Below are 11,968 nucleotides of genomic sequence, written 5' to 3'. Positions count from 1 at the left end.
TTATCCTTGTCTTGATACATCATCACCCTGTGATTAGCCATATGTACTTCTGCAGGTATGACTGCATCGCTTCCATAGGCTAACTTGAAAGGGGTCTCCCCTGTAGGGGTCCTCACTGTGGTCCTGTATGCCCATAAAACTCCTGGTAATTCATCTGGCCATATTCCCTTTGCCCCCTCAAGCCGAGTCTTGATGATTTTCAACAAGGATCGGTTTGCAACTTCAGCCTGGCCGTTGGCTTGGGGGTGTGCAGGGGAGGAGTAATGGTTCTGAATTCCAAAGTGTAAGCAAAAGTCCTTGAAGAGTGCATTGTCAAATTGTAGTCCGTTGTCAGACACCAATACCTTTGGCACTCCAAATCTGCATACAATGTTCTTCCAGACGAAGTTTTTCACATTCTGCTGTGTGATATTTGCCAACGGTTCTGCCTCCACCCATTTGGTGAAGTAATCAATGCCCACCACTAGAAACTTCATCTGCCTTATTCCCAAAGGGAAGGGACCCAAAATGTCTAGTCCCCATTGTGCAAAGGGCCACGGTGCCACCATTGGGGTGAGGTATTCCGATGGTTGTCTGGGGACGTTGCTAAATCGCTGGCATTGGTCGCAGACCTTAACGTATGCTTTAGCATCAGCTTGCATGTGCGGCCAGTAATACCCTGCACGGACGACCTTGTGGACAAGTGATCTGGCTCCTGAGTGATTGCCACATGCCCCTTCATGAACTTCTCTCAGCACGTAGTTTGCTTCATCCGGAGTTAAGCATCTAAGGTAAGGTTGAGAGAAACCTCTCTTATATAGCACTTCATTCATAAGGACGTATCTAGCTGATCTCACCCTCACCTTTCTGGCCTCGTCTTTCTCTTCTGGTAATCGTCCATCCTTCAAGTATGATACAATGGGAGTCATCCAATTTTCTCTGTTATCCACCTGCTGTACTTCCTGGACATCGATACTTGGCATATATTGAACTTCATCTGACTTCTCTAATGATTCATCTGCTGAGGCCTCTTTTGCTATAGTATCAGCTTCCACGTTCTCCTCCCTTGGGATTTGAACGAAGTCAGCTTTTTCAAACCTTTTCACAAGGCACATCACTCTACCAAGGTATTTCTTCATTCTTTCTTCCTTCACTTCATACGTCTCATTCACTTGCCCCATGATCAGTTGGGAATCCCCCATGACACATATGGACTTGGCTTCTACGGACTTTGCCAATTCTAGCCCTTTGAGGAGGGCTTCATATTCGACTTCATTGTTAGTCGCTTGATACTGTAGACGGACTTTATGTTTCATTTTATCTCCCTCTGGGGATTGCAAGACCACACCAATTCCTCCTGCATGCCGTGTAGACGAACCATCCACGTGGACGATCCATCTCTCACTATCTTTTGTCTCTCTATGACTTGGGGTAAACTCCGCAATAAAATCTGCTAGGGCTTGAGCTTTTATGGCATGCCTTGGTTGATACTTGATATCGAACTCACTTAGCTCCACAGCCCACTGGATTAATCGTCCTGCAGCTTTCAGTCTATTCATTGCCTTCTTGAGCGGATGATCCGTCATGACATTAATGACATGTGCTTGGAAATAATGCCTTAGTTTCCTTGAAGCGGTGATTACTGCGAAGGCCAATTTCTCCATTTGCGGATACCGTCCTTCCGCTCCTTTCAATGCCTTGCTTGTATAGTACACAGGTCTTTGCACTTTATCTTCCTCTCTTATCAATGCTGAGCTCACAGCATGCGGGGTTACCGCTAAGTATAGATATAATTCCTCTCCTTCTACTGATGGACTCAGCAGCGGTGCCATGGTAAGGTATAGCTTCAAATCTTCGAAAGCTCTCTAACACTCGTCGGTCCATTCGAATGCTTTTTTGAGAACCTTAAAAAATGGCAAACATTTATCAGTAGCTTTAGAGACAAACCTGTTAAGCGCAGCAACTCGTCCAGTGAGGGATTGGATTTCCTTGGTATTTTGCGGTGGCTTCATGTCCAATATTGCTTGAATTTTATCTGGATTCGCTTCGATACTCCAAAGCCAAGGAACTTTCCTGATGATACTCCAAAGGCACACTTGCTTGGATTCAGCTTCATGTGATACTGCCTCAATGTTTCAAATATCTCCTGCAGGTCGTCAAGATGCTTTCCCTCGTCCTGACTTTTCACCAGCATGTCATCTACATAGACTTCAACATTCCGCCCAATCTGCGGATGGAACATGTGGTTGACCAACCTCTGGTATGTCGCCCCTGCGTTCTTTAAACCAAATGGCATCACCTTATAGCAGAATAAACCCTGACTGGTGACAAAAGATGTCTTCTCTTGATCAGCCTCGTCCATTCTTATCTGATTATATCCTGAAAAGGCATCCATGAAGCTAAGCAATTTGTGGCCTGCAGTTGAGTCTACTAACTGGTCAATGCGCGGTAGTGGATAACTATCTTTGGGGCAAGCCTTGTTCAGATCAGTGAAGTCCACGCACATTCTCCACTTGCCATTTGCTTTTTTGACCATTACTACATTGGCCAACCAATCCGGGTAGTACACTTCCCGAATGAACTTTGCTACCATCAGCTTTTGGACCTCGTCCTTGATTGCGCTATCTCTCTCAGGGGCAAACACCCTCTTCTTTTGCCGCACTGGCTTGGAGGAAGGACATACATTCAAACGGTGGGTAATGACACTCGGGTCTATACCCGGCATATCCTCGTGACTCCACGCAAACACATCGATGTTTTTCTTCAAAAATTGGACGAGATCTTTTTTAATCTTCTCTTCTAAATCTGCTCCAACCCTGGTACATCTCTCAGGGTTATTTTCATCCAAGGAAATATCTTCCAATGCTTTGGTAGGCTCTGCTACAACCTTCTTTTCTTCAATATTCATTGCTTGAACTTGTTCATCCATGGCCAGCATGGCCAAGTAACATTCTCTTGCTGCTAGCTGGTCACCTTGTACCTGTTCTACCCCGTGCTCTGTTGGAAACTTGACTGATAAGTGGTAAGTAGAGGTAACAGCTTTCCAACTATTCAAAGTTGGTCTACCAATGATGGCATTGTAGGAGGATGGACAATCTACCACAAGGAAGTTTACATCCCTGGTGATTTGTCGTGGATATGCCCCCACTACCACGGATAAGGAAATGGTACCCACTGGTTGCACCTTCATCCCACCAAAACCTACTAGGGGGGAGTTCACTGGACGGAGCTGGTCTCGTCCTAATCTCATCTGCTGAAAAGCTGGATAATATAAAATGTCTGCTGAGCTTCCGTTGTCCACAAGCACTCTTCTGGTTGTGTAGTTTGCAATTAGTAAGGAGATGACGAGGGCATCATCATGAGGGTGATGAATTCTGTCAGCATCCTCGTCCGTGAAAGTGATTGCCCGCTCGTCCGTAGACCTTGCTCTTGGTGATCGTCCAGAAAGCTGGACGCTCTGTACTACCTTCAGGTATGCTTTCTTGGACTTGGACAACTGGCCAGTTGAACTTCCCCCAATGATGACTCTTATCTCCCCGAGTGATGGTCGCGATGATTCTTCCATCTTTCCCTTCTGTTTCTCGTCCCTCTAGTCTCGTCCAAGGAAACCCCTCAACTTCCCTTGCCTTATGAGATTTTCAATTTGTTGCTTTAAGTCAAAACACTCGTCTGTGTCATGACCATGATCCCTGTGGAAGCGACAATACTTGTTCCTGTTGCGCTTGTTGGGATCACCCTTCATTTTCTCCGGCCATTTCAGGGAAGGATCATCCTTGATTTGCATAAGGACTTGCTCAAGCGGGGCGTTTAAAGGGGTATACTGCTGGTTCCGTACTGGAGGGCCTGGCTTCTTACTTTCTCGGTCTCTCCTTTCCTCCGTCCGTCCCTTCTTTGGACGAGTACCTTGCTCGTGCTGACGACTGGGATTTGCGTCCATTCTCTCGGACCTCTTCCTCTTCTTAGCAATGATTGCATCTTCTGCATTCATAAAATCCTGAGCCGAATGGACGAGTTCGGCCATGGACTGGGCCTCTTTTTCATAGAGCTTGTGTATAAACAAATCTGAATTCACCCCGTTGTGGAAGGCTGCCAGTAGGAGCTTATCATCTGCTTCATCTACACTGAGAGCTTCTCTGTTAAAACGGGTGATAAATGACCGAAGGCTCTCGTTTTCTCCCTGCTCTATTGTCAACAAACTGAACGAGGAACGCTTGTGCCTTTGTCCTCCAATGAAATTGTTAACAAATAACTTACTCAACTCTTCAAAAGAACTCACCGAATTTGGAGGTATTTTGCTAAACCAAACTCGCGCTGAACCCTTAAGGGTGGTAGGAAAGGCTCTACACATTATCTCATCAGGCACCCCTTGAAGATGCATGGTGGTCTTGAAAGTGGCTATGTGATCAAACGGGTCACGTGTTCCATCATATGAATCCAGAGAAGGCAACTTGAACTTTGATGGTAGGGGGTGACCGTTGATAGAAGCCGTAAAGGGAGAATCAGTCCTGTGAACCAAATCTTCTATCGGATTCGCCCTTTTCATACTCTCCTTCATTTCCTCCATAACTCTCTTCATTTGGTCCATTTCTTCCTTCAAGTATGGTACTGCTCGTGAAGTGGTGCCTCTAAACTGACTTCCAACTTCGGTGTTCTCTCTTCCACCATGACTCTCTGTTTGTCTTCCTTCACGTTCTTCTTGTGTTTGCCTCCTCATATTAATCTCCATTCGTAATTATTGGTTTTGGCGAGTCAACTCCGCCATAGCGTCTGCCATAGATTGTGCATGTTGGGCAGATGACTGCATGACCGGCGCGGATTGGCGATCGCGATGCGGGTTACTGCTCCCCTGATGGCCTGGGCTAGTAGCCCTTGATCTAGTCCGAACCATCAACCCTTTGTCACGGAGAAGCAAACTGTGAAACAATCTGTTCCCACAGACGGCGCCAACTGATGATTCCTTGGATATCAGTGGGTTGACAAGACTCGAACGTTGATATTTGGATGATCTCCTGTAATACAAAGAACACAGAATCAGAGGGACCGGTGGGGACCGGCCAAAAATCCTCCGATGATCAAGTTAGTTACTTTGAACTCTCTGTATCAAAGAAATATTTTCTCAAAAGTGAAAATTGTCTCTCCTCACCTTTCATCAAAGAAGCCTTATATAGTGTGTGTGTGTGTGTGGAACGGTTATCTGTTTGGTAACCGTTCCCAATGTCGAGGAGTCCGGAGAGTTGGGGGTAACTTCCATAACCGCTGTGGAAGTTACCCAGGGGTTGGACGGGCCGATGGACTCGTCCGTCCTTAGTAAGGATGGACGAGACCTCTATGATGAGCTCGTCCATCCTTAGTGGAAGATGGACGAAACCATCTTGGAAGGCTTATCCTTTGTAAATGATAAGTAGATTCCGTAGACACTGCTCGTCCATATATGGACGAGGTTCGCCATATGTAGCTTCTTTCCTTGGACGAGACATATGGACGAGTTATGGACTTGGGGATTATTTGTGACACCATCAGAGTCAGTGACTGAATAATCTCCAATAACTCAAAGTATGAAAGTTAGGAAATTTTATACGTATTAGAGAAGAGAGGACTTGGTGCTTATATAGTGATATAGAATTTACCAAGATCCCGTGAATGTAGGTTCTTTTCTTATGGGAGAGTACGGTGTTAATGTTCCTATATTCTCAAGCTTAAATTCTCATGTTTGGAGGATACGAATATGTAGTGGGATCTTTGGGTGTGGCATGCAAGTTCTTTCCATATGGAGACACTTGAGTGGAAGACACGCAAACGGTGTGAAGCGAAGTATAAAGGATCATCTGTTAGGTTGGAGTCGTCAGTCACATGATGTGTCAGACAGGTAAGTGTCTAACTATTGCTCTAGGAGTCACTAGACACATAGGAGGACGGATGATCCCTTAGTCCCTAACGATGCTCTTAGACGTGACAAACCTATGAACCCTTGACAACTCTAGGGTGTTAGACAAATTTTGAGATGGTGAAAATATTCCCTATCACGTGGGATTGAAGGTTTTTTGTTTTTAGGAAACTTCATTTTAAGCATATCAATAATGAATGATTGTGTTAAATTTAACAATCAACATGTTAACTTGTTTAATTTATCTAAATTTATTATACTCCTTGTAGTTGGTTTGTGTTAATATCAGACACAAGCTTGATATTAGCATGCCAGTCCATCCCAAATTGGGGTTTGACAATAGAGCTAGTAACTTAATTGGATTGCTTATGTGATGTTCACTCAAGGTACATTCGGTTGACTCTATGAGGTAAGTGTCTTCTTAATGGAGTATTAGAAAAATAATCATTATTACATGTAATATTGTTTTTGGGTTAAACGTATTTTGAAAAATTATTTGTGAAATTTTATTTTCCTAAAAAGGTGTCATGTTTTAACCTTGGGAAAGTGCATTATGTTTTAACCTTGGGAAAGTGCATTACATTTGATATTGCATATGGGGAATGCATGATTTGTTAACATGGAAAAGAATCTTTGATTTAATCATTGACAATGGATTTCTTGAATTTATTGCATTATTTGCAATTTCTAAAGATGTTTTATCTTGAGTTGTGTTATTGGAAAATTGATAAAAAATCTTATTGACAATGAAAATATTTGAAAACCTTGTGAATTTTGTGGAAATCTTGGTTATTTAAAAACCATTTGGAAATTTGTTATGTGAATTGATTATATAAACATATGGGCTCTTTATGTTTTACTCTTGTGCCGTGATGTTAGTGATTACCTACAGAGATTTTACCAATTGAGTTAACTACTACTCTAGTCTAATCTAAGTCAGTTGAGTTAACTGGAACTCACTAACTTATTATTATTATTTTTTTTTATACAAGATAGAATTTCTACTCTAGTCTAATCTCTAAGTGTATATGTGTTTGAAGCTCCCTCTTAGAGACTTAAACCCCGGCCCTTACCCCCTACACCCTACAAACATTTATACTTATGAAGTAACCACCGCACCAAGGGTGCGCGGTGATCACTAACTTATTATTACTTATAGTATATACAATGTAGTTTCATGGTGAGATGTTTTGAGAAAGCTTTATACTACATTATTCCAATCATTCTTATTACGTTATCAATGAAAATGATTTTGCAAAATTTAGGTGGTTATTCCCAATTATCATGAAATTTCCATTCCCGCTACCCCATTATTAATGCAACTTATTGCTTTACCTCATCCCTTTATTGATCCATGATCAATGCCGACATGGAGAGATTTCCATCACCAGGGGCGGAATTAGGAATTTTGATTTGAGGGGGCCGAGATTAAACTATCTCATAGTGAGTCACAATTCAAGAAAAACTCAAAATACTACATATATGTTTTTGTGCATTAGTTTAATCAATGCAATTCTTATTAGCACTTAACAAAACTAAATGACCAATTAAGTATCTTAAGTTCACTTTCCCTTCTAAGTTTCTCTAGTCCTTTTAACAAACCATAAGTTCAAACCATTCAAGAAATTAAATATAAATATAACAACTACATATATAAGAAGATATAATATTTTTAGAAAATAAAAACAACAAAATCCTTATAAACCAATATGAAATTATATATAAAAATACAAGATGACTTTCACATTTGGCTGTTTGAGTAGAATAGAAGCCAAAAATGAAATTTTGAATAAAGCTTATTGATTGGTTTATTAAATAAAAAAATAAAATAAAAAAAAAATTAAAAAAAAATTAAAAAAAAAGGAGAAGAATACTCTAGTACTTCTCAAGATCTTAAAGTCATTTTTGCTAGTTACAAATAAGCTCAACACTCTTTTTTGAGACAAAATTATAAATTTTATGCAAAGAAAAGAAAGAATACAAAGCCAAAAGAATGGCCACAGCAAAATAGAGCAGAAAAAATAGAGAAGGAAAAATAGCAATAGGTATACTCAATAATAGAGAGCAACATTTACTAGCAAGTAGCAACAAATGCGGAAAACAATATCAACTTTCAACATAGAGCAATACAATGTACAATAAAGAGCAATATCAGCTCAAACTAGATCAAGAAAAATATATTGAAGCTTGGGAATTGAAAAAGTAAAATTTCTAATCAAGCCAATGGTCTAACATGTGAAGGAGTTTCAATAGTAAAGACTAATAATAAATGAGGGAAAATATTAAAAGATGAAAAGCAAGTTTGGAAGGAACACTAAACGTGGACAAATGGGGGGGGGGGTGTGGGGGGGCAATTCTTAGAGATATGGTTCAAGTGCAATTTTACCTGCTCTAATTTTTTTTTTTTTTTTTTTAACTTTTGGGGGGGCCATGGCCCCCCCAGTCACCAACGTAGCTCCGCCCCTGTCCATCACCTTCCATTATCGCCACCTGCGAATCTGACATATTTGAACGTTAAACCCATTCCCCCACTCTGATCAATAACCCGTTCAATAAGGGGCTGTTCCCTTTGCATGCGGACGGGTTGAGTGAGGGGTTGAGGGTAAATGCACACCTGCCCGACCCTGCTCGATCCTAATTTGAGATTTGTCATGGAATTAAATTTCTTTTTTTCTTTTTTTCAAATTTAACAAGTTTTGGACTTAATGGGCATATTAAATGCATAAATATTTTGTTGCAATCATCTTAAATAGGTTCCATCTGGTGTGATTCATGTTTATCCATCTTGGACTTCATGAGCATATTTGGACTACGTGGGCATATTAGGCTGTGTTTGGTTCGTGTAAAAGCATTTCTGGAAATGCTATTTCTAGAAAGGAAAATGTTTTCATGTGTTTGGTTGCATTTCAAAAAATGTTTCGAAAAAAATTTTCTGGTGTTTGGTTGTGTTCTTGAAAATACCATAGAAAACACATTTTCTACTTATTGCTCACATTTTCTCACATTTTCTTGGTTGCCAAACGAATATATTATATCATTCATTCCTCAATACAGAAACACAAACAAAACCCAGAAAAAAAAATCATCAAATCCGGTCACATTTTCTCACAGTTTCTCTGTTGCCAAACAAATATGTAATATCATTCATTCCTCAATACAGAAACACAAACAAAACCCAGGAAAAAAAAAAATCATCAAATCCGGTCAAATTGAGAGAAGAAGGAAGAGAGAGAGGTGACTGGGTTCGACGAGGGGCGAGATCGCATGGCGGAGGCGAAGGCGAGATCGGCGCGGTGCTTCACGAGATCGCAATCGGTGCGAAGGCAAGATCGCGATCGACGGCGCGATCTTTCTCCCTTTGCGCATTCGCGAGATCGTTCTTTCTCTCTCTCTTTCTGCCTTTGCGCATCTGTGAACTCTCTTTGCGCATCTCAGTTCCGAAAACCATTTGAAGTGAAAATAGGAACGGAAATGAATTTCCGTGGTCAAAGCTTCTTTTTTACAGTCAAATGAAAATGGTTTCCGGAAAATTCTATTTTCAAAACCAACCAAACAACCTATTTTACGAAAAATGATTTCCTGAAACCATTTTCACCCAAAACAAACACACCCTTAATTGCATAACTCTAATGTACAAGGGCATTCCAATTGCTAGTATTTGCCTTCGTGCAATGAAAATCCATATATCATCTTTTCCTCTATTGTCACTTAGCAAGAGCAGTGTGGTTAGGTTCTCCTTTTGCCATCAAAACCATTGAGCTAAATCAAATTTCAGTTCAATGTTGGCTGACTGAGTGCATACAGAGAAACAAAAAGCTCACTCAATCTTGACATGTTTTTCCTACGGTTCCTTTTCACCACTCTATGGCTAATATGGTTCCATAGGAATCAAGTAGTCTATGATGGGAAAAGGCCGGACCCAATGGAAGTAATTCTCACATCTAAATGTCTTGCTTGCAGGGTATCGTGCAGATTTTGGCAAGGAACAATCCCTCCTAAAAAACTCTAAAATCCTGCATAGTGGTTTTGATGATGATAATAGTGCCTGGCAACTCCTCCTAAAGCTAGACAGCAGTAGAAACAGAAAAATCAAACGATGCGTCTATGCAGCAAAGAACAGAATAGGCTACAGGGTTTTTGTTGGATGTAATAGCAGTAGCAGTAAAACTACTTACAGACCAATACAAGAGGCTTTAATGGAGGCCGTTTTGAAAGCTAGAGGCTAGGATGAACGGACACTTCATTTGGGCTGCTGTACTGCATTGTAACAGTATCCTATCTGCCATATAATATTATAATTTTTCAAAAATTACTCATGTCACCATACCCGCACTCATGCCCGTATCTGTGTCAGTGTCGGTGCATCGGTGCATCCTAGGCTAGAGGGCTGGGATTTCGAAACATCATTGTGCTAACCAATAGTAGGAGTTTAGGAATGGTGTGCAATGAGAGGAAGAAATCCCAATGGCAGGAGAAATCGATGGTAGCTTACTTTAATTTCCTAAAGAAGCAAGGGATGAATTTTCAAATTTATAAGGTAAACAGCCTCTGGTCAATGTAACAATGCAAACAAGGAAAGTTGGCAAAATGGATCCATAACATCGGGAAAGTGATTAGCTCTAAGGGCTGGGCACGGGGACCAAGCCCGGATGGCTAGGGCTTTCTTGCTCTACATGACAGGGGCCACTCCCTTTGCTAATGGTGGTTCTATATATGTCCCCAAATCCAATTTTGTTTTGAACCCTTTGTTTGAATTGGCTACTATAGCCTCTAGAATACCGGTCCACCATTACAGGGTTCCCACTCATAGAATTAAAAATCACAGCAACCACCAATGTAATCAGCAAATATAAGCTTTAGAGAGAGAGAGAGAGAGAGATTCATAATATAGAAAATTATTTGGAGTGTTTGGTAGAACAAGCTTGCATTCAAATCTAGGCTTTTTCCTTTGGAATTAAATATTGATTAAAAAAGAAATTCAAATGCAAATATGTAGTAATAAAAGAGAAATAATCCCATGTTATATGATAGTCCAACATATATAATATTGGGCATGCAATTTGATCCCTTAAGAAGGATGAACCTTGTTAGCTGAAAGTCCCTTCCAAGCTGATTTCATGGAAGCAGTAGCAGAATTCAGTGCAGCCTCTATATACTTCTTGGAAGCAATAGTTGCTGCCTTTTCAGTCAAGCTCCCCATCTTCCTAGCCCTCTCAGCAGTTTCCTCCAACTTGTTCAGCTCAGCCTTTGCCATGCTTTCTAGTTCCTCCTCAAACCGTCTGAACTCATCCATGGCGCTATCCATGACCGAATCAAGGTAGTCCTCAGCTTGTTGCATGGCAACCTCAGCTTCTTGAGTTTCTTTTTGCTGTTCTAGCTCCACGGCTGCCCATGAATTGTAGGCTTCGATCTCGAACAGCTTCATTAGGTCCTCAATGGTGGATGGGTCGAAGCTCTTGTCTTCCAAGGCTTGGTTTGATAGGAGGGTGAATTGATATATGAGAGCTTCCATTTTTGATTCCTTGTGAGTGGTGCAGAATCTGCAGATCTATCTCTCTAGTTTACTGAATGCTCAAGAAAAAAGGTGGGTGGTTCGGTGGATGGGTGGGACAAGAAAAGAAAAGAATCAGACAAAGCATTGGTTGTATATGTATTATTACAGGTCCTTTGAAAAAAACGTAAACTTTTTTATTTAAAAAAAAAAGTTGCCTTAGCTAAAAGGAACCTTATAATAATTGGAGAGGAAAAAAACAAAGCCCTTTTGTAAAGTTTTTTTTTTTTTTTTGATAATCCCTTTTGCAAAGTAGTAGATAACGTTCAACTACACTCTATATCATATTCTAAAATTTTAGCATAAGGTAGCATCAGATTCTAAAAAATAAAAACAACAAATACGAGTACCTAGAAAATGGCAAACAGCTCTTTCTCAAAAAAAAAAAAAAAAAAAAAGGCAAACAGCTTATCAAAAAAATAGAAAAGAAAATGGCAAACAGTTGCGTGTAGTTCATGGACCCAACATAATGACCTCTGTACATAATTTTGTTATTCTATTGACAACAGTGACTGTCTACATTTGACCAAAAATGAAAACCATAGTTTTTTTTT

The 11,968-nt window shown here is 40.6% G+C and overlaps 2 protein-coding genes across 2 annotated transcripts; both read right to left on the bottom strand.

Moving 5' to 3' along the window:
• Positions 1–1,811, bottom strand: LOC126704800 (uncharacterized). The gene is made up of 2 exons (XM_050403803.1): positions 345–1,811; positions 1–27 (listed from the first exon to the last, which is right to left on the bottom strand). Exons 1-2 carry the CDS (start codon positions 1,809–1,811, stop codon positions 1–3), a joined length of 1,494 nt encoding a protein of 497 aa, XP_050259760.1.
• Positions 1,812–10,729: 8,918 nt separating this feature from the next.
• LOC126706424 (uncharacterized) lies at positions 10,730–11,514 on the bottom strand. The gene has a single exon (XM_050405873.1). The coding sequence runs from the start codon at positions 11,373–11,375 to the stop codon at positions 10,932–10,934; it is 444 nt and encodes a 147-aa protein (XP_050261830.1). The 5' UTR covers positions 11,376–11,514; the 3' UTR covers positions 10,730–10,931.
• Between the last annotated feature and the right edge of the window lie 454 nt (positions 11,515–11,968).

The sequence above is a fragment of the Quercus robur genome, chromosome 11, assembly GCF_932294415.1.
Source record: "Quercus robur chromosome 11, dhQueRobu3.1, whole genome shotgun sequence".
Taxonomy (NCBI): domain Eukaryota; kingdom Viridiplantae; phylum Streptophyta; class Magnoliopsida; order Fagales; family Fagaceae; genus Quercus; species Quercus robur.
This window is presented reverse-complemented; position numbering and strand designations above follow the sequence as displayed.